General features: G+C 38.0%; 1 protein-coding gene across 8 annotated transcripts in view; it reads right to left on the bottom strand.

Annotated features, from left to right (window-relative positions):
• The window catches only part of FARS2 (phenylalanyl-tRNA synthetase 2, mitochondrial), a 537,047-nt gene that overhangs the window by 389,435 nt on the left and 120,529 nt on the right, over positions 1-27,083 (bottom strand). For all 8 annotated transcript variants that reach the window (XM_028122922.2, XM_088024111.1, XM_088024113.1 and 5 more), the window contains one exon: positions 7,973-8,607. In XM_028122922.2, coding sequence (XP_027978723.1) covers positions 7,973-8,584 — 612 coding nt within the window. In that variant the 5' untranslated portion in view covers positions 8,585-8,607. The remainder of the gene's footprint in view (positions 1-7,972; positions 8,608-27,083) is intronic.

Below are 27,083 nucleotides of genomic sequence, written 5' to 3'. Positions count from 1 at the left end.
ACAATATCTGGTTCTTACATATTTTGACTTTGCATTTGTTATTTACTGATAAGACCGGTCATTGCTTGTTGGCCAATCACATCTATTGATAGGCTGTTAATGCTGATGAGTTATTAATTTTTTTAAAATTCCACAATAAACTATTCATACAAAGAGCGTACAGTATATTGTTTTTGAAGAATAATAAAAGCACATACATGTGTGCTCACCACCCATATCCATTTTCAGAAAAGAAAACAGTACCAAAAACTTTGAAGCCCCCTTCATGCCCCTACCTGATCACAATCCCTTTGCCATTCCTAACAGAGGTAACAACTAAATTTTTTCATTATTCCTTTCCATCCCTTAATTTTTCCACACATGCATGAACCCCTGAGTAACATATTGATTAATTTTACCCATTTTTAAAACTCTACCTAAATGCAATCATACAATGTTAGCTTCTGTAACTTTCTTTCTTTGCCTAATATAACTTTGCAAATTCATTCATGTCAACGCATATAGTTGTGATTTACTCATTTTCACAGATATGACTCACATACCATCGGATAAATATGCCACAATTTACTTACCTGTTCTACTCTAGGTAGAAATATGGGTTGTTTCAGGTTTGGGCTAATACTAAGAGGGCTGTGAACATTCTCATCTATCTGCTAATAGGAGCACTCAAGAACACATCTAAATATATACGTGGCAGTGAGATTTCAGGCCTGTGTTTTTATACTCCCCCAGAGCACTCCCATGGCTCGATGTATTGACCACACTTGGTACTGTCAGACTTTCCCTACTGGATTCTTTTTTTTCAAACTAAAACATTTTAATTTGATCAACATTAATCTTTTAGCTGTATACACACAGATATCTCCACCCTGCCTGTTGCCTGCCTTTTAACTTCATTTATGAAAGGCTTTGGTTAGGCAGAAATTTTATTTTAATGTATTCACTCTTTAACAATTTTTTCCATTCAGGATTTTTCTTTTTAGGGAGTCTGAGTTTAAGATATTATATTCTATCCCTAAGGTGATAATGATAATTTCTCATATTTTCTTCTTTAAGTTTTAAAGACCTCTTCACAAATGGATTGTGAATCCATCCAGAACTGAATTTTCCATTTGGTGTGAGATAAAGAGCACAAATGTGGATAGGAAAAGATACTTTTTTCCTATACAGATAATTGTCTCAGAGCAATTCATGTAGAATCCATCACCTCCCCATTTACGTAACATCATTTCCACTTTATAATAAGATAATACACTTACAAATATGAGGAGAGCTACTTCAAAGTTCTTTATTTGACTAAACTTGTGCCAATAATAAGCCTCTTAATAACAGAGCATTTAAGTCTTGATGTCTGATAAGGCATACCCCTTATACGGGTGCTTGTAAAAAATTGTTCTGGCTATGCACAAACCTGTTCTTCCCATGAATTTGAAGATTAGTCCTTCAACTTCTCCAAAATACCCAGTGGATATTTTGATTAGATTTACACTGAATTTATACATTGATTTTGGAGAACTGCCATCTTCATGATATTGTTTTCCTAGCTATGAATCTATGATTATGGTATATTTCTCCTTTTTCTCTTCTTTTATGTCTTTTAATAATATCTAATAATATTATCCATAAATATCTTGAGCATCTTCGGCAACAACTATACCTGGGCACGTCAAAGTTTTAGTTGATACTATGAATGAAATCTTTATTCCATTATATTTTCTAACTGGCTATTACTTCTGGATTAGAAACATATTTTTTTTTTACATTGTACCCATCAACTTTACTCAACTGTCTTATTAGTTCTAATAATTGACCTGAATATTCTATTCAATTTTCTAAGTAAACAATCATATCATCTAAAATTAAGCAACTTTAATCTCAAGTTTTCCAGTGCTTATACCTTCCATTTCTCTTTCTGGCTCACTACATAAAGTAGAACATCCCACACAATGATGAATAGAAGCAGTGATGGTAAGTAATCCTGAATTGTTGCTAATTGTGATAGAAATGTTTATAATGACTCACCAATTATGATATTTGCTATGACTGCTTGACAAATATCATTTAAGAAAGTTCCCTCCTAGGGGAGCCCGGGTGGCTCAGTTGGTTAAGCATCTGCCTTCAGCTCAGGTCATGATCTCAGGGTCCTGGGATCAAGTCCTGCATTAGGCTCCCTGCTCAGCGGGGAGTCTGCTTCTCCCTCTCCCTGTGCCTCTTCCCCTGGCTTGTGCTCTCTCTCTCACTCTCTCTCTCTCTCAAATAAATAAATAAAATCTTTCAAAAAAAAGTTCCCTTCTATTCCTAGTCTGCTAAAAGTTTTTATCATGAGTCATTAATGTCATCAAATGTTTTTTTATGTCATAAAACATTAAATTCCATCAAATTATTTTTCTACATCTATTGAGGTGATCACATGCTTCTTCTCCTTACATCAGTTAATATAATATAATAGAATAAATGTATAATAATAACGTGGCAGGACACAATATACCAGTGAATTAAATTTGCAAATATTTCATTTAATAATTCTGTAACTGTTCATTAAAAAAGAATCACCTATGTTCATAAAGATGAAACTTCTATAATTTTCTTTTTCATCTAGTTTGTATATTAACATGTCTAACCTCATAAAATGAGCTTGATAAGTCTATTTTCTGAAACAGACCATACAAGTCTTTCACTTGGTAAAAATGTGTAAAATCATCTCAGAATGATGGAAGAGAGGCTATTAATCCTAGATTTAATTGGTTTCAGTCTTCATTGTATGCAATGTAATCTTCTATGATTAATATCTTCTGTCTCCTGTTTTTTAATCTTAACAGTTATCTTCCACATGAAACCAGGGAGCATCTCATGATTGTCTGATACCTTCTTACAGACCTGAACCCCAGTTTGTGTTCAACAAATGTTTTTCTGATTGACTGACCAACCCCACTGTTCTTCCTTCAGTCTTTTCCTTTAACCTTATATCGGAAAAATTTCAAACACACATGAAAGTAGAAAGGATAATGATCCCTCATGTATCCAAAACCCAGCTTCAATAATTAACAATTCATGACCAATCCCCCTCCATTCATTCCCACATGCCTATCCCCAGATTATTCTGAAGAAAACCAGACATCTGATCATTTCACTCACAGGTATTTCAATATGTAAATCTAAAGGAAAATGACTTTCTAAATATAATACCACTATCATACCTTAAAAAATAAAAATAAAAAACTCCTTAAGTTCAGACATTCAGTTAACATTCAAATTCCTAATGACCTCAAATGATTTTTTCCTTAAAGATGTTTTCTCCTGATAGGGTCTAAGCATTATGATTTCTTGATTTTTCTTTTAATCTATAGGTGTATTTCCCTTTTATTTTTCTTGCAGTTTACTTGACAAAACTGAATCATTTGTCCTATACAGCAGTGCTTCTCAAGTTGCCTATATTGAAGGGACAGTTTAAGATTTCCCATCAGTCTCAGACTGACACATGGTCTTAATGTGCATGACTACCACACAGACTGAGCACATGCAACTCACCAGGAGCATGAAAGAACACTAGAACCAGTTTATATGATATTCCACAAAGGGATTCCACTGATAACATGCTTGAATATGATGGCTTAAACATTTCTAAACACTGCTGCTTAAACATGTCTAAGGTCTTCCTTTTGATTTTTCTGTTTATTTCATTATGCACATCACATCTTTTTTTTTTTTTAAGATTTTTTATTTATTTGACAGAGAGAGAGACAGCGAGAAAGGGAATACAAGCAGGGGAAGTGGGAGAGGGAGAAGCAGGCTTCCTGCGGATCAGGGAGCCCGATGTGGGGCTCGATCCCAGGACCCTGGGATCATGACCTGAGCCGAAGGCAGATGCTCAATGACTGAGCCACCCAGGCGACCCTTAGCATTGCTGTAGCATTTCCCACAGGTTGGATTTTGCTTATTAATTCTCCATGGCATAGTTTAGCATGTTTCTCTGTCCTCTGTACTACCTGTCAATTTGGAGCTGGATCTAGAGATCTGATCAGAGTCAGGTCCAAATTTTTTGGCAAGACTTTAGAGCTGCCACTGTATTCTTCCATCAGGAGACCTGAAAGTCTGGCCCTGGCCCCTCTCTTTGTAATGTTGGTGGTCACTGGTGAGCAATGTTATTACTAGCACTAAATGTCAAAGGCCCGCGAGTAAATTGGGTTGTCTGAAGTTTGTTCTCTGAGAGTCTCAGAAGCTCTCCTCCCCTCAGCCCTCACTGGTTCCCTTTACGGCCTCGGTTTTGGACACAGTGCAGAGCTTGCAGCTGGCAGTTTTCAGTTCCCACCATTTGTGCAGATCTTAGGGAGACCTCGTCACCCAGCTGTGTCGGAGATGGGCTTTGCTATTCCAGTTGCTGTATCTGTTTTGTAGATTTGGGACTATTACAAACTATACAACCCACCTCCCTTCTACATTTTTAGAACAATGTTGTTTGCTTTAGCATCTTAAAATGACACTTAATTCATTGATTTTTCAGGGTTTTACAATTTTCCTAAATATATTTAAACTAAATGTACTACAAGTACCTCTTTAGCTCCAACCCACACATTTTGCTTTATTAATGTTAACTGTGATCACACAATTTAAGTGGGGTCTACCAAGTTTCTACAAAATAAAGTGACTATTTTCCCACATATCTGAGCAGTTTGAAGACAGTATTTTCCTTGCTGGTTAACAAGTAATTTGCAATTTACTATAAAATTTCTTTTTTTTTAAAGATTTTTATTTAGTTATTTGGCAGAGAAAGACACTGCAAGAGAGGGAACACAAGCAGGGGGAGTGGGAGAGGGAGAAGCAGGCTTCCCGTGGAGCAGGGAGCCCGATGCGGGGCTCGATCCTAGGACCCCAGGATCATGACCTGAGCCGAAGGCAGACGCTTAACAACTGAGCCACCCAGGCGCCCCTGTAATATTTCTCTTTATCCCATGAATCTATGACTGTGAATTTTTAAATGTCTGAGGACATGAAAAGTTTTTATCATCCTTTCTTCCTGCTTTCTACATAAACCACATTGTAGTCAAGCACAGTTCTATTATGTTATTGATTCTCTGACATCTGTTTAGACTTCAACTGTCAACTGGTACATGGACAACTTATTTTAAGTATCCCATGTGACTACATACCTCCAACTGTGAGTATGGAATTTCTGTGTGGATCTGTATAGTTACAGAATTTTATTTTATTTTAGTTATGGAATTTTAAAAATAACCATAACTCAAGCCCATTATCTGTATCTTTACTCACTTTGTCTTCTTAACCCACTGGCTTTTGATTGAAGTCATTTAAAATCTTCTACTATGATTATGAATTTGTCAAATTAAACTTTTATTTCTTCAGTTTGGGTTTATGTATTATGGCTATGATGTTGGGCACATTAAAATTCCTGATTCATAAAGCATTCTAGTTGATATATTATCCCTCTTTATTCGTATTTATCAATTTTTGCCACAAGTTCTATTTTGTCTAATATTAATATTGCTGTACCAGCTTTCTTCCAGCAAGTATTTGCTTGATATATCTTTTTCCTGCCCTTTATTTTCAACCTCTGGTATGGTTTTGTTTCAGGTCTCTCTCACTGAAAAATGTCCACTCTGGTAATGTATGTCTTTAATTGGTAAGTTTAACCCATTTAGATTTGTGAGTACTGATACATTTAACCTTTTTTCGAAATACAAACCGGGTTTTCTTCACAATTAATAGTTAAAATATATATTGTCATAATTCAGCCATTTCTAGGCTTATCCCTGTTTCTTTTACCCAGACCTCTGTATTTACTTTTCTGCTGTAGAAATGCACATTATAGTGATTGAAACAATAATTACAAAGATTACTAAATAACCGAACTTTAAAAGATAACAATATAATTTTTAAATTACATAGGTAACATGATTAAAATTACTGAAAAATCATGTTCTAGGGGAATAAACTGAAAGAAGGAAAAAACATTTTTTTGATGGTTAAGATTAGGTCAAACTTAGTGCCAACACTTTAGTTGAGACCAGGCTTTAAAAAGAAATAAACAAAATCAACAACAACAACAAAAAAAACCTCTCTCTCCCCAACACCATTCTTAAAACTAACGCTCTACCTGGGTCATAAGCAGGTCCCACTTACAAAGCAGCTACCTAGAAAACAACAGAATACTGCAGAATGGGCAATGGACTCAGAAGACCTGAGTTCAAGTTTCAGCCCTGCCACCAACTGGGTGGATAACCTTGGGCAACCTCCGGGGACTTCAGATTCCTCCTGGTTGAAGTGGAAACAATTGATCTCACAAGGGTTTTAGTAAGAGGAATAAATGAAACAATGGACATGGAATTCCTCATCAAACTATATTATTAGTTATGTGTGTGTGTGTGTGTATAATTTTTTAATGATAAGGCAGAATATACAGTAACATTATCAGTCCAGATTAGCCACGTCTGCTAACGACTAAACTGGACTGGACCCCAAACAAATATGAAACAAGATAAAGATGACTTTCCTATCCCTCTTCCTATTTTCCACCTTCTAAGGTAGCCTGGATTTTTCCTCCATTATAATTCCAGTGTAAGTCTCAAAGCTTTCACAGCCACTTTCATGGCACGGAGGCTTACAAATCAGTGAGCACTTTCCTTTCTCATTTTTTTAATGAGGTGAGCCAGGCCGAGCGCCTGCCGGCTGCCGTGACCTGGCCACCATCCCGCTAGTATACATCTCCTCCAGTTTATTAATTATAGGTGACATTCTATCGCTTGGTCATATTTCCTAGACTTTGACCTATGTTCATTTCCTTTTCACTTCCTAATAAACCCATACCCTTATTAATAGTGTTAATCCTAATTTAGAAAAGAGTCAGCTATTCCAAGGAGTAAGAATGCTCATTTAAGCAGCTATACGATTAAGCGTGGATGGTCTTTGCGTGTAAAGCTCACCTACTGCTGTAGGATCACTGACTCACAGAAAAACAGCACATCCTGAGGCAAACAGTTGTCTCATACGACATGGCTCACTTAATACAACAAAACAATGGTTCCTTCTTGGCCTAGGGATCACATACTATTCCCTTCCATGTCCAACAACCCATGAAGCTTCTGTTCACAGGAGGGAACTGTTCTTCCTGTTTTGATGAACATGTATGGAAGAAGTGTGAAAGGGGTAAAGTGAAGTATTTCCCATGCCTCATTTTATTCCATTTGTTTCTTACATAAAAACAGAGACTTAAAAATATATGAATGAAAGACAAGTGGTATTGCAGGTTTTTAGGAAAAAGACTCAAGCTTTTAGGGATTTTCATAATTTGCCAAAGAGAAAAAATTAGGAAATCAGTATATTATGATATCAGCTAACAAACACGCCAGGTGGCCTTTGAGAACAACCAGAATATCAGATTCCCTGATCAAAAACCTCTAAGCTCCAAACATATACTTCAGGAATAGCAACAACTAAGACATCTCACAAAGAAAAAAATGTAAAACACCTACAAATGTAGAGGAGGGGATGGTAAGGGAAGAGCTTGGGACCAGAACAGTTTCCAATCTAAGCCAATAAACTGCCAGTCCCCTCTACTGTAGAAGAAATTCATTAACCTCTAAAAGCACAAAAACCTAATTCACTTTTACTAACTGAGAACTGGGATAACCTGACCATAGGTTTCCGCATTGTATCTTAACCATCCTGGACTGAGGATAAATTTGAGCCACTGACCATTCATATGAAGAAATCTAGAGAAAGGCAGGTCAGTATTGAAAGACTAAGGCCAGATGAGGCAAAACAAAGGCCCACTCATTTCTGTAGGTACGAACACAACAAATCAATAAAAAAATATTGAGGCTCAGCCTGTACTGATGTACAATTCACAAATGCAAAAGGAGATCAAGGACAACTGCTTTCATTGAGATAAACTTTAGTGACCTCAACAAGAATGTCCATGCTGTGTATCAATGATAAGAACGGTCTCAGGACTCACCTCGTGTTTAGAGAAGAGTCGGACGCCCTCCAACTGGTGGAACACTGGGTAGTGCTGGGAGTCGACCTGGTCGCGCCGATAGACATCCCCCACTACCAGGAAGGCATCCAGCCCAGCGTGCAGCAGGTCCCATTGGTGTGCGGACGTGTGCGCTCGCAGCATGTGAGTCCCATTCAGGTAATAGTTGTCTCCCTTCTTTCGGCTGGGGTGGTCAGCTGGGATGAGCAGGCTGTCAAAGTTCTGCCAGGTGGTGACCACTGGAGAAAGGTCCTCATAGACCGAGAACAGTGGAGTCCTAAAGCGGCCCACATACTGCTTGTAGAAGTGCTCCTTCACCCTCTCCTTGATCAGCCAGAGAGGGTGATGCTGCTGGTTGTGCAGATTCCTGCCAACCCTGGAGAGGACTTTCTGGGAGAGGTTGCTGTAGTCGTCCTGAGGGTAGGATTTGCCCAGCAACTCCACCACACCCCCTGGAGCTCCTCGGGCAGCAAACTCTGAAGCAGCAGGTCTCGAGCCCAAGGCCTGCCGATGATGGCCTTTGGAGACACTACTGGCCTTCCTCACCAGGTAAACATGCAGGTGGGCAACTCTCCTGAGAGCTGAGCAAACCATTGTAGAAACTCCTTTCACAGATTCTGCAAAGAGCACACATGCAAAGCATAAGTCCAGCTTCCCTCTCTAAAACAGTAAACATGTCCTCTGTTGTCTCCAACCAGCATCCGATTGTCCTACTGACATCTGTTTCCCTCACTGCCTCCTCCAAACAGACAGAAGATCCCACTAAGGAAATCTGCTGACAGAGGCTTACTAGGTACTGCTCTAAATCAAAAGAACTTTGAACATCACTTTTAGATCCCTATTCTCTAGCTGTCCTTCTGTGGGTTTGAAGAAAACTTCCTTCATCAGGTCATGTCATGTCCTGAATCCCTCAGGTTGAATAAAACTTTAAATGTGACAATTTGCTTTTATTTGGACTATATTCTAGAAACAAAAAGTTTAGAGGGATTGCCTAAAGGACAGGGCTTGGTTGACCCTAACAATGTCTCATTAATTAAAGGAAGCACATGACTACATATAGCAGAAGAGAGGATATTTGAAACAGCCATGCTGCACGTTTCTGCCTGTCATCTTAACTAAGTTCTGCTTATCTTTGACAGACATGACTTCTGCATTCCACTATATTATAAAATGTTATTACATAATGTTACAAAACTGTTACTACATTAACTTTTTTTGATGTTTCAAATAAAATACACCACTTTGGATGATGGTTATTTTTATTTAATATTTATAAAAATAAAAATGAAAAAAATGAAAAACCCAGGTGAGGTGGCTCAGTAGGTTAAGCAACTGCCTTCTACTCACGTCATGATCCTGGGGTCCTGGGATCTAGCTGCATTGGGCTCCGTGCTCAGTGGGGAGCCTGCTTCTTCCTCTCCCCTGCCCCTCCCCCACTGGTGCTCGCTCTCTCTCTCTCTCTCTAATAAATAAAAATCTTAAAATAAAAAAATTAAAAATAAATTTTTAAAATGAACAACTTAAGGAAACATTACACAAAGTGGTAGACTATACCAATGGACATCTGAAGTTATTTTTATAAAATATGAATCTTTTCTATCCTCACATCTGGTCATGTCATTTTAAATACCAATGCAGCATCCTACTGTTATATTTTTGTTTCATAAAAGAACAAGTTTCTACTATGCACCTACAGTAAACCAGGAACAGGACTACACTTACTCGGGAAGGGATACAGAGCAGCCAGAAGACAGAGTACAGACCAGATCTTTTTTAAAAACCTGCCTAGAATTTGGGGCGCCTGGGTGGCTCAGTCAGTTAAGCATCTGCCTTTGGCTCAGGTCATAATCCTGGGATCCTGGGAGCCTGGGATCAGCCCGGTGTAGGGCTCCCTGCAGGGAGCCTGCTTCTCCCTCTCCCTCCACGCCCACCCTCCGCCCCCCACCCCCAATTCATGCTCTCTCTCTCACTCTCTCCCAAATAAATACAATCTTTTTAAAAAATGTCTACAATTTAATTTAAGAAGAGCAGCACATTAATTAATTTAAGAAGAGCATCAAATTGCATAGTGGTAAGTCCCTTCGGCAGTCACCCGATACAGGCTGTTCGTGTCACCAATCAGGTATAGCTGACTGAACTCTATAAAGCACTGGAAGAGATAAGACAACTACTGGACCACTAATGTAGTGTTCATTCCCCATGGTCACAGAAACAAGTTTTAAACTGACTCAGGGGTCTCAGTAATGGAAATCTTCAGCTGTTTTATCCCTATGTTGGCAAAAAAAATTATTATGAACTTAAATCACCCAAATCATCTTCAAAATTTTGGAATTTTTTATCTATTGGGCTACTTTAAAACATACAACCATGTGGTTATTTTACGTTGAGGGTCCTATAATCATACTAAGAAAATACCTACCTTCGTGATAGTAAGCTGCATTAGAAGTGAATTGTATTGTTCCAAGTGACATCAAAAGCATACTGAGTATGTACCCAGGCAGCACAGTGCCCCTGATTCAAAAGTGTAACTGAAAATATCTAGCTACAAGTTATCGTGTGTGTGTGTGTGACTGCTTATTAGCTGCCTGTGCACAGCATCTTTGCAGGAGACTGCCATCATAAGAGAAGATACCCAGGAACTCCCTGGATTTAATTCATTTATGGCACTACTTTGTCAGTTGTTTCAAAAAGTGTTTTTGGCTGAACTTCAGCGGAAATCTGTCTTCCCATCTACAATGTTCAGTGGCTTGTCAATGCAATAGATATGAATTTTAAATATGCATGTGCCACCTTCTCCATCTTAGCGTGAAGTCACACTGTTAGGTTGTTAGCTACCCAGCTGAGCTACCCAGCTCAGCACCCTTGGCAAGACACAAGAAAGCATCTCTTCCCTCCAAAGGCTATGCTGTGATGCAAAGTTCAGAATTCTTCTGGGGATGGGGCTATTGGTGCAATTGTTCATGGGTTGCTGACTACGTTTTCCCTCTCAGTTCCCAGCCCTTCACACATCCAAACCCTCTTCTAGGTCCTGTTCCCACATATGTGCCCCATCCTCATGCCCTTTCTTTGTTCTCCTCACCCCACTCTCAGCTTACTGAGAAAAGTTTCATTTTCTTGTCTTCCTTTCCAGACTTTTTATCTGCTCAGCACTGACATATATTCCCCACTACCATTTCTCCCCACCCAAAACAATTATTTGGGGGTTTTTTTTTCTATTGTCATCTATTACAGAGAGAGAATAATGATTATGATCGCTTTCCCACTTCCATCTGAGGAGATTCCATTCTTTTTGTCTCTTAAATTTCTCTGTAAGAAACAGTTCCGGGCACCTGGGTGGCTCAGTCAGCGTCTGCCTTTGGCTCAGGTTATCCTGGAGCCCTGGGATCGAGCCCCGCATCGGGCTCCCTGCTCAGGAGGAAGTCTGCTTCTCCCTCTGCCTCTGCCACTCGCCCCTACTTGTGCTCTCTTTCTCTCTCTCTCAAATAAATAAAATCTTTAATAAACAAAAAAGAAACAGTTCATGTGGAAAACACAAGAGACCAAGGAAAATGACACTGCTGATGGCAGTCATAGCTCTATTGATATGGTGGGCTTCCATCTCACACTTTCAACAACGCTGTGAGGTAAGCGTTATTCCTACCATTTACAAAGAAACTAAGACTCAGAGAGATCATGCATTTGAGCAAACTCATAAACCTCCCCATGGACAAAGTTCAGAACTCTGACCAACTTAAGTGCTTCTCAATCAATAGCTCCCAACTGTTAAATTCAAATTATACCTCTTTAATTACTCTTTTAACTTCTCTCTTACCTGAGCAATTTAGATTAGACATAAATGCATTTTAAATGCACAAGTGAAGAAATGAAACACTATGTAACCAAGAACTGGTAGGCCAAACCTGCCCATGTCCTGTTTTTGTAAATAACGTTTTGGTGGAATGCAGCAATTCCCATTCATTTATATATTGTCTGTGGCAGCTTCTCTACCGAAGGCAAAGCTAAATAGTTGCCACAGAGACTATATAGCTCACAAAGACCTAAAACACTTGTTATCTTATTCTTTACAGAAAAAGTTTGCTGAGCCGTTTTAGCTTAATTCACTGAAAAGTTCTTCCACACAAGAATATCTTCTTAGTCACAAAAACATGTAGATTATAGAGCCACTAAAAGAAAAGTATAAATGTGGATACTAAATGTGCTAATATTGGTACAGAAGACACAGTGAGACCAACTGTGAGAGGAGTCAATACAATACAAAGGGCAAAAGACCACACTTTGCAGAGACACCCACATGGGTGTGACCCTAAGTCAGCCACTCAGGCGCTGTGTATTACTCTTGGACACACAGGTTGACCTTTCTGATTCTCAAGTTTTTCATGTGTAAAAATGTAGAAAACAGTATCTACCTCATAGTAAAAGAATTAAACTAGATCCTGTTCATAATATACTTAACTCAATACCCAATATGTAAAAAATAAGATGAGTTGAATCTAGAGTTAAAAATGACACAGAGAATTCTAGAGACCAGGTAACAGAGAAAACAGTAAAGTTATTCAGTGAGACAGGAAACACAGGATGAATTTTGTTTGTTTGTTCAAATGATTTTCATAGGTGCATTTGTGGTTGGAGAGGGAAACAGCTTTGGACAGGTTAAAGTTAAATATGCCTGAAGATAGTCATGTTTTAATTTCTAGGAATCAGTCTGAGGTATGGGTTTGAAAACGAAGTGAGAGATTAATGCTAGAAATGTAGGCCTTGGAAATTAGGTGTATAGAGGTAAGAGTTAATATTATAAAGGTATCTGACAATCCATGGGCAGGTAAGAGCAAAAATAAAAATGGGCAAAAGACCAAATTCTTGGAAGTTACCCTATTTAAGGGAAGGGTATATAGAGTAAGCCAGAAGAGAACCAAAGGGTACAATATCACAAAGCTAGGAGCAGAGAGTTTCTAGATGGAAACCAAGGTCTTTTCTGAACCTAAATGCCACTGTATGTGCAATCCTTAGCATGCTGTACTGTTACTATTTGTTTGTTGTTAGACTGTGTGGTTCTTGAGAGTAGAACATATACTCCCTTCTCTCTCTCACGTAAATCTTCATTTACCCAGAGTCTAGCACTTCACCTGATACTGGATGAAAGACGAGGGAAGAAGTGAAAGAGGAAAAACAGGAAAGGATGGGGAAAAAATTGCTCAACATGATAAAACATAACAAAGAGGTTTAAGCAGGGGGCAAAGTAAAGAACTATTTGACAAGACGACCATCAACAACGCAATTTCAATGGCTGAGTGAGGACAGAAATCAGATTATAATGGGTTAAGAAATGAATGGAAGATGTAAAAATGAAGGAGGACACCAAAGAGGGAATAAATAAAAGTATTTAAAACTTCTGAAACTAAAGGAAGGGAAGCTGAGGGAACTTTTAATAGATGGTCCTAATCTCCCAAGGAAAGCTTTAGATTTATAAAGAATAATATTGTGTATGATCTCAACATTCACCAAGTAAATGTGGTTTTTTTTTTTCTAAGAGGAATGCTATAGTTTAGGATGAAAGTTATGAATATTAGATAGTAGGGTCAGGGGAGGGCACTATGCATGAAATTAAGAGGAATCCATTTAAGAGTTACTATAGAAAATAAAAATTCAGAGAAACATGAGAAATTTGAAAAGGAAAGGAAACTGATTTAGAGAAAGTGTAAGTTCAGAATGTGTAGGGAAACTCTAGAGGAAAAAGGATGATTGACTTGGTTACTGGAAAGTAAGGAGTCAGCCAAAAAAAGTATGTTAATTGGTGACCTGTTATCCAGGAACAACCTCACAGAAGAGAGCAGTCACTAGAAGATTTTTCTAGATAGACTCAAAGGTTATCGATTTAAAAAAATAAGTAAAAATTAATACACATTCTGTACGAATCCAAGAAGGTCACCAACCAAGGGTTCTGGTGGCTAGTGGAGGTAAGTATATTGATCTGAATACTACTTAGCACCAGATAATCTATCTTCCTGGCACACCCTCAATTTTAACCTACTTCACTCCAATTTCTTGGGCCCCCAGAGCCTTCTTAACTGAACGTTAGGCCTACCTTTAGATCAGCCAATCATGTTAAAGTCAGAATCACCTATATGAGCAATAATACAGCTCCTTATCAAGAAGTCAATATTAGCTTTTGAAAAGTATACATAATAACAAGAGTGCTTTACATTTTATAAAAATAATTTCACATGCATCTTATTACCGATTCCAATAACACCTTGGTGGTACACACAATTATTAGTCACAATTCACAGAAAAAGAACTACTGGTTCATAAATGACATAACTCTATTCCCATGGATAAAAGTAACAAAGAGGGGCCTCGAATCCTTATCTCTAACTTTAAAATCCCATGATCTTTCCACTTTACTCTAAGCCACTGAAAAAGAGAAGATGGAGGCAAAAAGGGCACAAAAACAAAGGTGTAAATAAGAGTTTCTTTAGCCAGTGTACAAATTTTTAGTTGTATAAAATGAATATAAAAATGTCATGCATTAAATATATAAAGAACTCTATGTACCTCCTACCCTATCATGACTTAAAAATAATATGCTAGAGAAGTCAACACTACTAAAAAATGCAATGAACTTTTTTTTCTTTATTACTTACAAAGACATTTTGAGATGTCTGCAATGGGCCAAGACTCTTTTTAAAAGGCTATTTGGGTAAGTTCGTGCTGACTTTCTTTTGATACATTTCCCCATAAAAGTCAGAAGGAGTCAAAATCACTCTGCCGGCTTTAGAGTGAGTGCCTCAGAGCCCTATAAAAAGAGCTCACTGCTATTGTTTGTTGATGATGGTACGTGTGAAGATAAGGGGGTAGTTTCTCCCACTGTACGGTATGGGCTAATTCACTCCACCATATTTTCCTTCCTTCTTTGGTCATCCCAAGTTATGCAAATATACAGTATTTTAAGATACTTTGACTAATCAAAGATCAGAGGACATAAAAAATTATTAGGTCATGCCAGAGAACATTTACTTATAGCTATTATATATAACTTTGTAAGAAAAAATAAACAATTACAAATACTTAACCCAAATCAGATAAAGAAATGAAAAATCTCAATGGAGTCTGCCTGCTCTTTCTTATGTTCTTGGTTATTGGTAGTTGTAGGAATTACCTAACACCAGAAGAGCCCTTTTTCTCTTACTTTCTGGTCCTCTATTTACATAGTCCAGAAATGTGGATTATTTAGAAAACAGACTTCTGGCTTGATGTTGATATGACCATGAGTAACTGTGCTGCACCACCCAAATCTACCCTCAAGAATGGAGGACTCATCCACTCAGATGCTCCAAAGGTTTCAGACTTTTTTAAAGATACCCTCACCTAGGGGCGCCTGGCTGGCTCAGTTGGAAGAGCATGGGATTCACAGTCTCGGGGTCATGAGTTCAAGCCCCATGTTGGGTGGAGAGATTACTTAAATAAATAAATAAAAACTTTAGAGATAGCCTCACCTAAAAAAAGAGTCTTGCCCAAAATCACACATCCTTCTAGGGACAGCCTGCATCCATTACGGTGGGGGGGTATGTTTCAGGACACAGCTAGCTGGCAGGCCCCCATACAGGTGGCTGAGATCTTCATTGGGATTCGACTTCCCCTCTGCCTAATTCTGCTTCTTGCCGGTCCCCCACAGGTGTGGATGCCAAGAGCAACATCACATAATTAATAAGTATCCTGCATTGCTAATCTTAATCTCAGAATTTCCTTCCTGGCAAACCCAGCCTGGGACAGATGTGACAGAATTAAACTCTTCCTCCTGAAGCAGAAATACAATATACTCACAACTTTATTTTGATACTACCCAGATGCTCATTTTCCTTCTAATCAGAGCAAATTGGTTTTTGTGCAGTTAACATACACATAACATAAAGTTTGTCATTTTTAAGTGCACAGTTCAGTGGCATTTGGTACATTCACATTGTGCAACATCACCACCATCTATCCCTGGACCATTTTTATCATCCCAAACTGAAACTCTGTAAAAACAATTATTTTTTTTTAAAGATTTTATTTATGTATTTGACAGAGAGAGAACAAGCAGGGGGAGTGGGAGAGGGAGAAGCAGACTCCCCACCGAGCAGGGAGCCCGACGTGGGGCTCGATCCCAGGACCCCGGGACCATGACCCAAGCAAAAAAAAAAAAAACAATTATTTTTAAAGCAAAATTATATAGTGACATTTTAACACCTTTAACACTGTAAAATCCTTAGGGAAGTGAGGCTAAAGTTCATTTTCTTCAAGTGTCAAAATCAATGTACTTAGTTCTATGTTCCAACTAGGACAGAGAAGATTTCATGAAAAATTGACATTGGAACTAAAGGAGGGTAAAAAGAAGCCCCAGCGGACCCTAAGCAGTACACCTTAAACAGATAGTGGATCCCTTTTCCCAGCCCTTTTTGATACAAATGTTATCCTTATCTACTAAAACAGAGCTTATTCTGACCAAAAAACAATGGTCCATGTCATCCAACAGAACTTTCTGCAATGACAGCAACATCCTATATCCACACTGTCAAATATGGTAGACACCAGCCACATATGGTTACTGAGCATGGGAAATGTGGAGAGTGCAATTGAGGGATTTCATTTTTCATTTTATTTAACTTAATTCGAATTTAAATTGGCCACATACAACTAGTAGATACCATATTGGACAGGGCAGATCTAGACCCTCATATAAGAAAAATGAGAATTCCATACCCAAAACAATCAAAATTAATTCCCAAGATTGTATTTTAGTATACAAACTAAGCTTCTAAAATAGTATATGGACTTCAGCTTATAAAAAGAGATAATATTCAATCTTCAGAAAAATTTAAACATTTTGAAAACTAGAAAGGACCACAGAAATCATTAAGTCCAACAGTCATATTTTGTGGATAAAGAAGCCAAGTCACAGATTAGCTTTATTCCCAAGAATGTGCAGCCAATCAGTCAGAGGTGATAACTCAGCAGCCTAATTCCCAGATAGATGTTTGTTCTACTCTTAAGCCCAGTTAAGATCTCACCTATCATGTGGAATCTAAAAGAATCAAGTACACAGGAGCATAAAGAGTAGAAAGGTGGTTCCCAGGAACGCAGAGGAGGGGGAAATGGAAAGATATTGGTCAAAAGGTACAAAGTTGCAGTCTGTAAGATGAATAAGTCTAGAGATCTAATGTAAGGCATGACAACAACTACAGTTTATAATACTGTACTGAACATTGGAAATTCACTAAAGAGTAGCTTTCAGACACTTCTCATTAGACACAAAAAAAATGGTAACTATGTGAGGAGATGATTGTGAATTAGACTGTAGAAATCATCTCATATATATGTATGTGTCAAATCATTATACTATATAACCTTAAGTATATATAATTTTTACTTTAAAAATTAAATTAAGTTAAATTAATAAATAAAAATAAAATGGTACTTAAGATATCCTGTTACATGGTCACAGATTATATTTGGATTCTTTTGGTTGTTCAACAGGCCACATGAGAACACTGTAAGCTTTCTTTACTACCATAAATCTAGCTCAAGTGACTAGAACTAGCAAAATATCAAGTAAATGTTTGTTGTTAAAATGAATGAATTTTATAATGGTTTAAACAGTCTTTCCTTTCAATCTCCCTTGGTCTTGTATGTAAGAGAAACTAAGCAGTGCATTAAGTCTGCTGGACTGGTAATTTCTACAAAGCACAATTTGCTTACCAGAAAGGGCCATGGTAATAAGCAAACATGACATATGGTCATAACCATATGAAAAAGATCAGGCACACTCCATTAACCTTCGGATGCAATACTTAAACAGTTTCTACCAAGAAATATGAAATGTGGCTCAGTCAACACACAGTTTGTACATTTTACTCCACTAAAATAATGGTGGGGAAATGGCCAACTTCTATTAACTTTTACTCATGAAAGGGCAAGGCAAAGAGTGTGCTTATATTCCTGCTGGGTAGTATGAATACAAAAAAAGTCTCTAAAAAGGCAGCTGTCTGTGTTACTAGTGAGAGTGTTATTGGTGCAACCTTTCTAGAAAGGAGTTCAGCACTACCAGGAGATTTAAAACTGCTCATACCCTCTGACAGGGTAATTACCCTTCTAGGAATTTATCACAATGAAATAATGTAAATGAAGACAGAAGTTAAACACAAAGGAGTTTCATTACAAAAAAATTAGAAACAACATAAACATCCCCCCAACAAGGGAGTGACTGAGTAAATTATAGAACCATACAATAAAATATTATGCACTCATAAAGTACAACGGTTTCAAAGAGTTTTAATGATATAACCATATACTTATAAAGTGATAAATAGGATATAAAATTGTATGTATGATATAATCTTAACTATGCAAATATATTATCTACCTATAAATATGTGCATACTATATTTAGGAACTAAACAAAATTTAATAAGTATAATACCTGGTCCTTATTTTCTATTTTGTATTTTTATATTTCTAAACTTTCTAAACAGACATCTATTACATTTTAAATTAAACTTTCTTATTTGGAGGGGCGCCTGGGTGGCTCACTCAGTTAAGCGTCTGCCTTCGGCTCAGGTCATGATCCCAGGACCCTGGGATCAAGCCCCACATCAGGCCCCCTGCTCAGTGGGTAGCCTTCCTTCTCCTTCTGCCTGCAACTCCCCCTGCTTGTTTTTTTCTCTCTTAAATAAATAAAATCTTTTTAAAAAAATCTTTAAAGAAAAATAAACTTTCTTATTTTGAAAGAGTTGAATCATTATTATAAGAAGAAGTTGTTTTAAAAGTACCTGCTGAGTTGAGCTCTAGCCATCTTAAAGGCCTGTGTTAAACCCATTTATATCAAGAAGAAACGCCAGGATAAATGTAACATGGCCATAGACAGTTTAACTAATTGTGTTCAGTGACCAGCTAAGCAATTATTTTTTATAACAATGCAGGTGGAATGCTTAGCATGTAAGAACTTCTCTGCCTTTCCGATTTCCTCTCCCTAAGTATAAATCAACTGTCACAGTCACAATGCCAATTACTAAGATATTCAGATTTTCTGGGAAACTGATGCCAGATCCTATACCAAACAAATGCTTTTCCATTATACGCATTAATGAAGTCTTTAATACATGTTAAAGCTAGAGTGTTACATTATATTTTAGTAAAAAAAATATTTCTAAGGAAAATTTTCACTAAAACTTTGTTCAAACTAACCTAGTATCTATGCTTCAGGTCATTGTATGGGACGGTCAGAGGATCTCAGAAAAGTATGGGAGTATTACTACCCTCAAGGCAATCACCAGCCTCAATCCAGCCATGCGCCAGCCCTGACACATGGAAGTTAAAAAGGCTTGTTTCAGTCTCCTGTCTGTCTAACATGGGTTTCTGTCCTAGCGGGCTCTCCTCAATTGAGTTCCCCCTTGCTTGCTGTTACCACTCACTGCTCCAAGGCCAGGAATTAACTCATGACACAGCTTTCACCACAGCGCTCATGGGGTTTTTCACCTGCTGTGATGTGTGTTCTCCAACACCACCAATCACTTCTCCAATTCTCCGCAGACACTAGCTCGGTGTCCTATAACTTACTGAATTCTGACGCTCTCTACCAGGAGACAGAAGTGAGTAGCATGGGTTAAGAGCTCAGCGCCACAAGACTGCCCTCCTGCCCCACTTTAAATGCCAATCACTAGTCCAGGTGATGACCAGCCATATATCAGAGATTTAATTAATTTGCTAGAGCGGAACTCAGGAAAACAGTTTACTTATGATATCACTGGCTTACTATAAAAATATATAACTCAGAAACAGCCAGATGGAAGAGATGCTGAGGACAAGGTATGCAGGAAGGAGGGTAGAGCTTCCATGCCCTCTCTGGGTACACCACCATCCACATGATCAGCAACCCTGAAGCCATCTCAACCACATTCTTTGGGGGTTTTATGGAGGATTCATTCCATAGGCCTGGCTGATTAAATCAACTGTCATGGTGACTGAGCTCCATTTCCAGCCCTTCTCCCCCTCCTCAAAGGTCTAGTTGGTTCCCTGGGCAATAAGCCCCCATCCTCAGATCACCTAGGGGCTTGCTGAAAATCACTTTATTCACATAAACTCAGCTGTGCTAGAAAAGGGTTTGCTATATGAGTAACAAAAGATACCCACTTCACCTTATGGCCCTGGAGCTTTTTCTGGCATTGGCAACAAAACTAAATACTATAACAAAAAAGATGCTCCTATGGGTTACAATTACAACTAGAAATTACAAGGGTTTTAGGAGCTATGTGTGGGGAACATGGACTAAACCAAATATGTATTTCTTATTATCAATCACATTAGCACATCTGGTTCTTGATGTCACCATCAGCAGCACTATGGCCTGAATTCCAGCAATTTCCTCACCACTCAAGGAATGTATAAGAGGTACAACATTATCAAATTCAGCATTTATTCAACTTATTACTCTTCTGGATGATCAGCTTCTGGCATAAGAAGAGAAGTGTGACATAATCTGCATTAGCACCATGGTTTCCTTCAATGTCGTCTTTGCAAGTTCAGTTTCAAACATCACTGTAGTCCCAAGTCAGGACCAAGCATTTGTAGTGTTGATGCATCGACCTCATTTCAAGCATCAGCAATTGCATAAATAGCATTTTTAAGGCTGAGTTCTTGTACTGTACAGTTCTTGTGCTGAAAGCCATGGAATCTGAGGAATCTATTAACTACAGCAAGCATGCATGTTTTGTTCTATTTTCTTTTTTTAATGTGTTTAATAACGGGAAACTCACTTAAACAAAGTCGAGAGGTTTCAGCAGGGGAGCCCTACCACTCTTCAACTGCAGACCCAATGAGAGACTTGACCTTGCACTTGAAAAGAAGCTGAAGGAAGAGACCCTTTCCTCATCCCCTAGGCAACAGCTCAACCAATGAGAAGCCACCATATTTAGAACTCTGTTTATTCTAATGGACTTTTCCTTCATAACTGCCTCTCATTTGTTCCCCAGACCTGCCCGCGGTTTGGGCGCAGCTTGTTTGTGCTGGGATTGCAATTCTCTTTTACATCCAAGTAAACCCATCTTTTGCTGGAAAAATAACCAGCAGTTTTTACCTTTAAGGTTAACAAAGGCATAAAAGTCTTTGGTCACCAGGCTCCATTAAAGATGTCCCATTGTTGGGCTAGGCAAAAGTAACGTCAAAAACATTACTTTTCACAATAAGCTGAAAAGTTAGGTTGTGTGAAGAGTTAACTAGAAACAACAAAATTTCATTTTTCTGCCATCCAGTTTATCATTAGTGAGCTTGTACTTCTGCTATAAGTAGAAATAAACAGTTCAGAAAGTACTTCTCTGGTTACCCTTGCTGTCTTATATAAATAATCATTCCTACGTAAAATGTATATATGCTAGTCCCCCCTTACTCATGGAAGATATGTTCCAAGACACCCAGTGGATGACTAAAACCACAGAGAGTAACGAACCCTATATATGCTGTTTTTTCCTATGCATACATACTTGTGATAAAGTTTACCTTATTAAATGAGGCCCAAGAAGAGGTGAACAAAGGCAACTGATAATAAAATAGAACAATTATAACAATATGCTCTCATAAAAGTTACGTGTGTGTGGCCCCTCTCTCTCTCAAAATTGTCATAGAAGCCAAGAACACAGTTGAAACTTGGTCAAACAGGACAAAGGTCTTACAAATTAAACTGCACACACCAAGATGCTGGTCACCCTAGCCAGAGTTCTTTCCTCCTGAGAGTAAGACTATCATGAAAAGACCACACCCAAATGAAGTCAGTCATCAGAAAAAAGGCCACACTACCTACATAGCGCTACCTTACAGAATAACTAGGAAGGTTATTCCAGGAGGGATTCTGTGCAACACACAAAGAATAACAAAACCAAGAGTCCAGCTTGGATGTGCAGAAGAGCAGAAGATACAGTATCCATAAATTCTGGAAATAACTGGGCACCAGGAAAATATATCTCCTGCTGGCTGAGCTGAAGTGAATATAAATAACCTGGATGTTTAAAATAGAAATATTCACAGTTCTCATGCCAAAGGAACCTAGTAGCAATTATCTGTGGACATGTACATCTCTCCCACTGGAAAACAGCCAATACAGGCTCTAATGGACACTGTGTATTTGCAATCATTAATTTGCAATAAAATGAAATGCCTAGGAGAACACTTTAACACAGTTGTACTGAGAGCATCCCATACTCTTTCCTTGACTTTTGTCCATTTAGACACAATTATTTATTTTGCACAGCATCCAGTGTGCCTAATTCCTGGAAATGACTGTAGGCACTGATAACAACAACATTGCTTTTCTACCTTGGGCACTTTAATAGTGCTGAAGAGAATAAAGTGAACAATCTCTTTTCTCTAAGGATTCACCAAAATGTGTTTTTCTGATGGATTCTGGAGCATGTAAGTAACCAAAGGAAAGCCTCCAAGGCAGGAAGCTGTCGTGCCAACCTACAAGAGGGTCTACAGCCCAGAAACACCAGCGGCCCCTTACCTTTCAAAAATGCTCTTATCTTGCCTGGATAAATGAAAAGTACTTCTTACCTTAAGTGACTATTTATTTATCCAGCATTGTAAGGCATGGATTAAAGCCACCAGCAAGAAACTGGCACTGGACGTGTCTGCCTGGGGCACATGGCTTCCACAAACTGGCTAAGGCCCAACTGCAATATTAACGAGTATACCATTTGTCAAGACAATTATGCAAGAAGACTTGGCAGTTGCACATAGAGGGCAAGTCTGATGAGAGATGGTGCCAGGGCACACGGATCAGAGAGCCCAGGAAATCCCTTGACACTTCAGTCTCCTTTTGTAATAGTCACCTTTTGTGTAGATAATGACTTTTATTACAATTAAGACAGGGGGTGGGGGGGGAGAAGGAGCAGGAAAAGCAGTTTTAAAACAGTCATTATCTGAATATACAATGTTCCCATTCAGAAGAGAGGTCTTTTCATCACTATAAATTCAGTTGAGAAATGACTATCAATACCATTCTTTGCTAATAAATGCCATATTTTCAAGAACGAGAGATGTGAAAATGTTCTGTCACACTGGAGGCTTCTTAATTATTCAAGTATAGAGGGGTACTCAAGAGAAAAGTATCTTGTGATGGACACAAAAACAAATGGAAAAATACAGCACTCGGTTCCAAGAGAAATGAGTTTTGTTGTCCTAAGTCAAAAGGTTAAAATCTGTAATTAAACAAATGCATGGGGGAATGACTGCAGACCAAAGACGCTGCAAAATTAATTTGAAGATTGGTTAATAAGTGTCTAAAGATATCACCATATTTGGAATTGCAGAGAGATTCCCAACCACTCTTGTACTAGTTTTCACTTAGGAAAAGTATCATCAGTTAAAATTAAGATCACATAACCAGTATCCATTAGTATGAATGAACCTTTCCTCAAAATGCCAGGGAAAAAGTTCCTCTCAATGCATGTAAAATACAAAACACAAACACAGTATTAAACAAATGTACCAAACTCATTCTTTATCCTCCCCAGCATCTCATCAAGCTCAAGTGAAACATCAAAACTGCTAGTTACTCTCAACTTGAACCAACCTACTAGTTATTTTTTAGTTTTGTTTTTAATGAGAGGTATATACTGTGGTTCTCCATATTCCATATTTGGAGAATGACAGAATAATTATCCACTAACTTCCTCATTTAAGATAACTGTATAATAATCTTACTAAGATACACATACACAACAGTTTTAAAATTAAAAAGTACTCAGCTAATGAAAAAGAATAAAGTTTTCACCCAGAAATAATTTAGCAAGTGGAATGGCTATGGCAAGTAAAATTAAAACCCGTTTTAAATCAACTCACTAGACTGCATATTAAAAACTATTTTCAGCAATTAGAAATATTACTGCTACATAGAAGAAACAGCCTCCAGGTTAAAAATTATTTTCTCCTAAATATTCTAAATAAACTGATTTTATCTAAGATTCTCTAAATAAAGTCCTGGAGTCTGCTATAGTGGAGAAAGGAGTAAACTTTAGCACACGAAGGCTCTGCTGGCCCTCAGTTCCACAGTTATTAAGTAGATGCTATCAGCCTTGAAATATGTCTCCACCTGCAAATGGTGACATAACATCACCTCCTCTCTGATGGGTTTTCTTTCTTCTTTTTATTATTTCTTTCATTTCATCCTCAGGACAACACTACAGAAAAAAAAAAAAAAAAAACTGATTTGTCCAAAGTCACGCGTACTAACTGAAAACTGAAAGTGCTAAACAGCATCAGGACTGAAACCCAGGCCTTCTGACTCTTCCAGGTCCCAGTCGGCCCCTGCCACTTCCATTATCAGCCATCTCCTGAGAAATACCAGCCTTCCTTGCTTTTTCCAACAGACAGTCCTGATGAGTTCCTTGGCAATTTTCTTTTCAAACTAAAACACACCTTCCCATTGACATGCTTCATAATTCCAGAGATGTTATCTCTGTGAAACCATGTCTTATCCTACATACTTCCCCAAACCCAACTGAGCCACTTCTCCTCTCTTCCCCATGTGCACATAAGACACTCACTGAACGCATCCGAGAACTGCTAGTCCATCTACTAGATCTTAAGTGACTGGAGGACAGGGACGATGTTTCTGTCCTTTAAAAAAAGGAATGTTTTTCCAAGTCAAAAGGAGTGAACCGCATTAGGAATATCCATGCTATAGATTTCTCTATCACTGTTCTGCTGAGAAAAGACACTATTCATTAACTCACAGTGACATTTCCATGGTGTCACCCTCTCCCCACAACACATGTAACGATAAACTAGCTAAAAGCAAAGTACAGCACTAACGTTCATTTAGCAAGCCATTTAAAAGGACGGAAATCAAACAACATTCTTTCTAACTTCAGAGCAGGCTGTTATGTGCATGCTAAATCATATTCTGAATATAGTGACAAGATGGCAGAAGAGTGAAATTTAGGCCCCCTTATGAGGGTTCCATCAGCCCCCAATCAGCCCCAATCAGTCCAAATTATATTGTCCTCTCCACTAACACTGCCCTGTAAAAAATATAGTTCTGCATTTCTCTATATGCCTCATAACTTGTAAAGATTAGCTAGTGCATGGAAGCAATTAATTGAAATTGCAAAATACATATGAAATAGAAATAATGAAAATAATATATACATAGTCCATTCCCATTATTCACAGTAGTTATGATCTATAACATCTCTGAGAACACTAGATTAGTGAATACTGAACCACTGCTCCTAGGGGAAATACAGAGTTAGTTTCCTGTGAGCCTCTGTTCACATTTTTGTCCACTAATCAATATACAATCTTGTTTTGTGTGCGTTTCTGTTAAAAGATACTCTATTTAATATATACTGTTGATTCACTAACATTGAACTCACAACCAACAGCACTATAACTCAGGGCTGAATGAACCTATCTAACACAGGTGTTTTTCTCCATTAGGCACATCACAGCCTTCTTGAGCTTGGAAGCATGAGACAGACCTTCAGCACTACTCTTGGGGACCATTTTAAATAGCAAAATCATCCACAACAAACACAAAAATGTGAAAAACATGGCACTAAATAGATGGCAAAAAGGATACGTGTTTACAGCAAGGGCTGAAATAAGAAGGCAGAGCATTGCCTTGTTGGACCTCAGGAGGAAACATGGATGCCTCAAAGTTTTAATACTCGGTGTGTGTCCTCAAATGACCGAGAAAGCCCCACAAGTGTTGATTTTGAGGTTAGAAACAAATGGTAGCAATTAGGTAAATTCACAAATACAGAATCCATGAATAATCCATGAATAATAAGGACTGCATGAATGTTAAGATATTGACAAGAGCAGATGCCTCCAAGAAAGAGAACTGGGTGGCTGGGAAACAGAAGAAGGGAGAAAAACTTACTTTTGTACCAAAGTGTTATAACCTCTTGAATTTTGGTGTGTGTGTGACAGAGAGAGACAGAATTTTATGACCTGTGCTCAGATAAAATAGCATTAAACATATTAATAATGTGAAAAAAGTAAAAGTAAGTTTTGGGTCCCAGTTGTAAAAAGACAAGCAAATAAAATTAAGAACAAGGAAGAATGAAAGTAGAAACAAATGAAATCAAATATGGAAAATCACAAATATTTGGAGTTTCTCTACCTTGAGGAACTGACAACAGACTCTCACAAGAGAGAACAGCACAGAGGGAAGAAAAAAAAATCCTATACCTTAAGCTCTCCAAGGAGGGAGCCACAGGAGGTAGGATACAAAATGAAGATATTTTAGAAATAATTATATAGTAAGGAATGAGCTTTATACTTAAGTTAATTTTTCCAGGAAATTTAAACTTATTATTTTAAACAACATTTAAAATGCTTTTGCATAAGACAGTGGCTCTCACAGTGTGGTCCCAGGACCAGCAACATCAATATCAATAAAGAAACTGTGAGTAATAGATTCTCAGGCCCTGCCCCTGACCCAAGAAATAGAGACTCTGGGGCAGGACCAGCAGTCTACACCTTAACAAGGCTTCTGGGTGATTCTATGTCAGCAAAACCTGGAGAACCACTGGTACAGAAATACTCTGAAATGTTACTATACTCTTTAACAAAGGCTATACATAAAATTTAAACTTTTCTCAATGACAACCCTCATCCTTTAGGAAAAGCCACTGCTATTCTTTGCAATCATGCAGTTTTTTTAGTGTTTTAAATTTTTTTGCCTCTTTGATTTCAGTTGGCCAGCAGAACCTCTACCACTGTTCTAATAGTACTAATAGCCCTGCCAACCTCTCTGAGTTTGAGGCTTTCACTCTGTTGTAAGCTATCAGAGAAGCAAAATAATTAAGCTCATTAGAATCAAATGCAAGTATCCATAAGATTGGGTGCAGACTTAAGGAATAAAGTGCCTGGTTTTAGTGCAGGAAGATTGAAATGGCCAGTTTTTTATTCCTATAGGCTTTTAATTCCCAGACCTTGGCTATGCACCAAAAGAATGACATGGGTAGAAAATTAATCTCTGGATATAATGGAGATGTTAATATACTAAGATTTGGAAATATTTTTCACTTAGGATAGAATATATGTCTGTGTCTATTGT

This window comes from Eumetopias jubatus, unplaced genomic scaffold (genome assembly GCF_037043125.1).
Source record: "Eumetopias jubatus isolate StellerSeaLion01/CBP00866 unplaced genomic scaffold, mEumJub1_p1.0 scaffold_6, whole genome shotgun sequence".
Taxonomy (NCBI): Eukaryota; Metazoa; Chordata; class Mammalia; order Carnivora; family Otariidae; genus Eumetopias; species Eumetopias jubatus.
The sequence above is the reverse complement of the archived record's forward strand: the minus strand, read 5'-3'. Positions and strand labels throughout refer to the sequence as shown.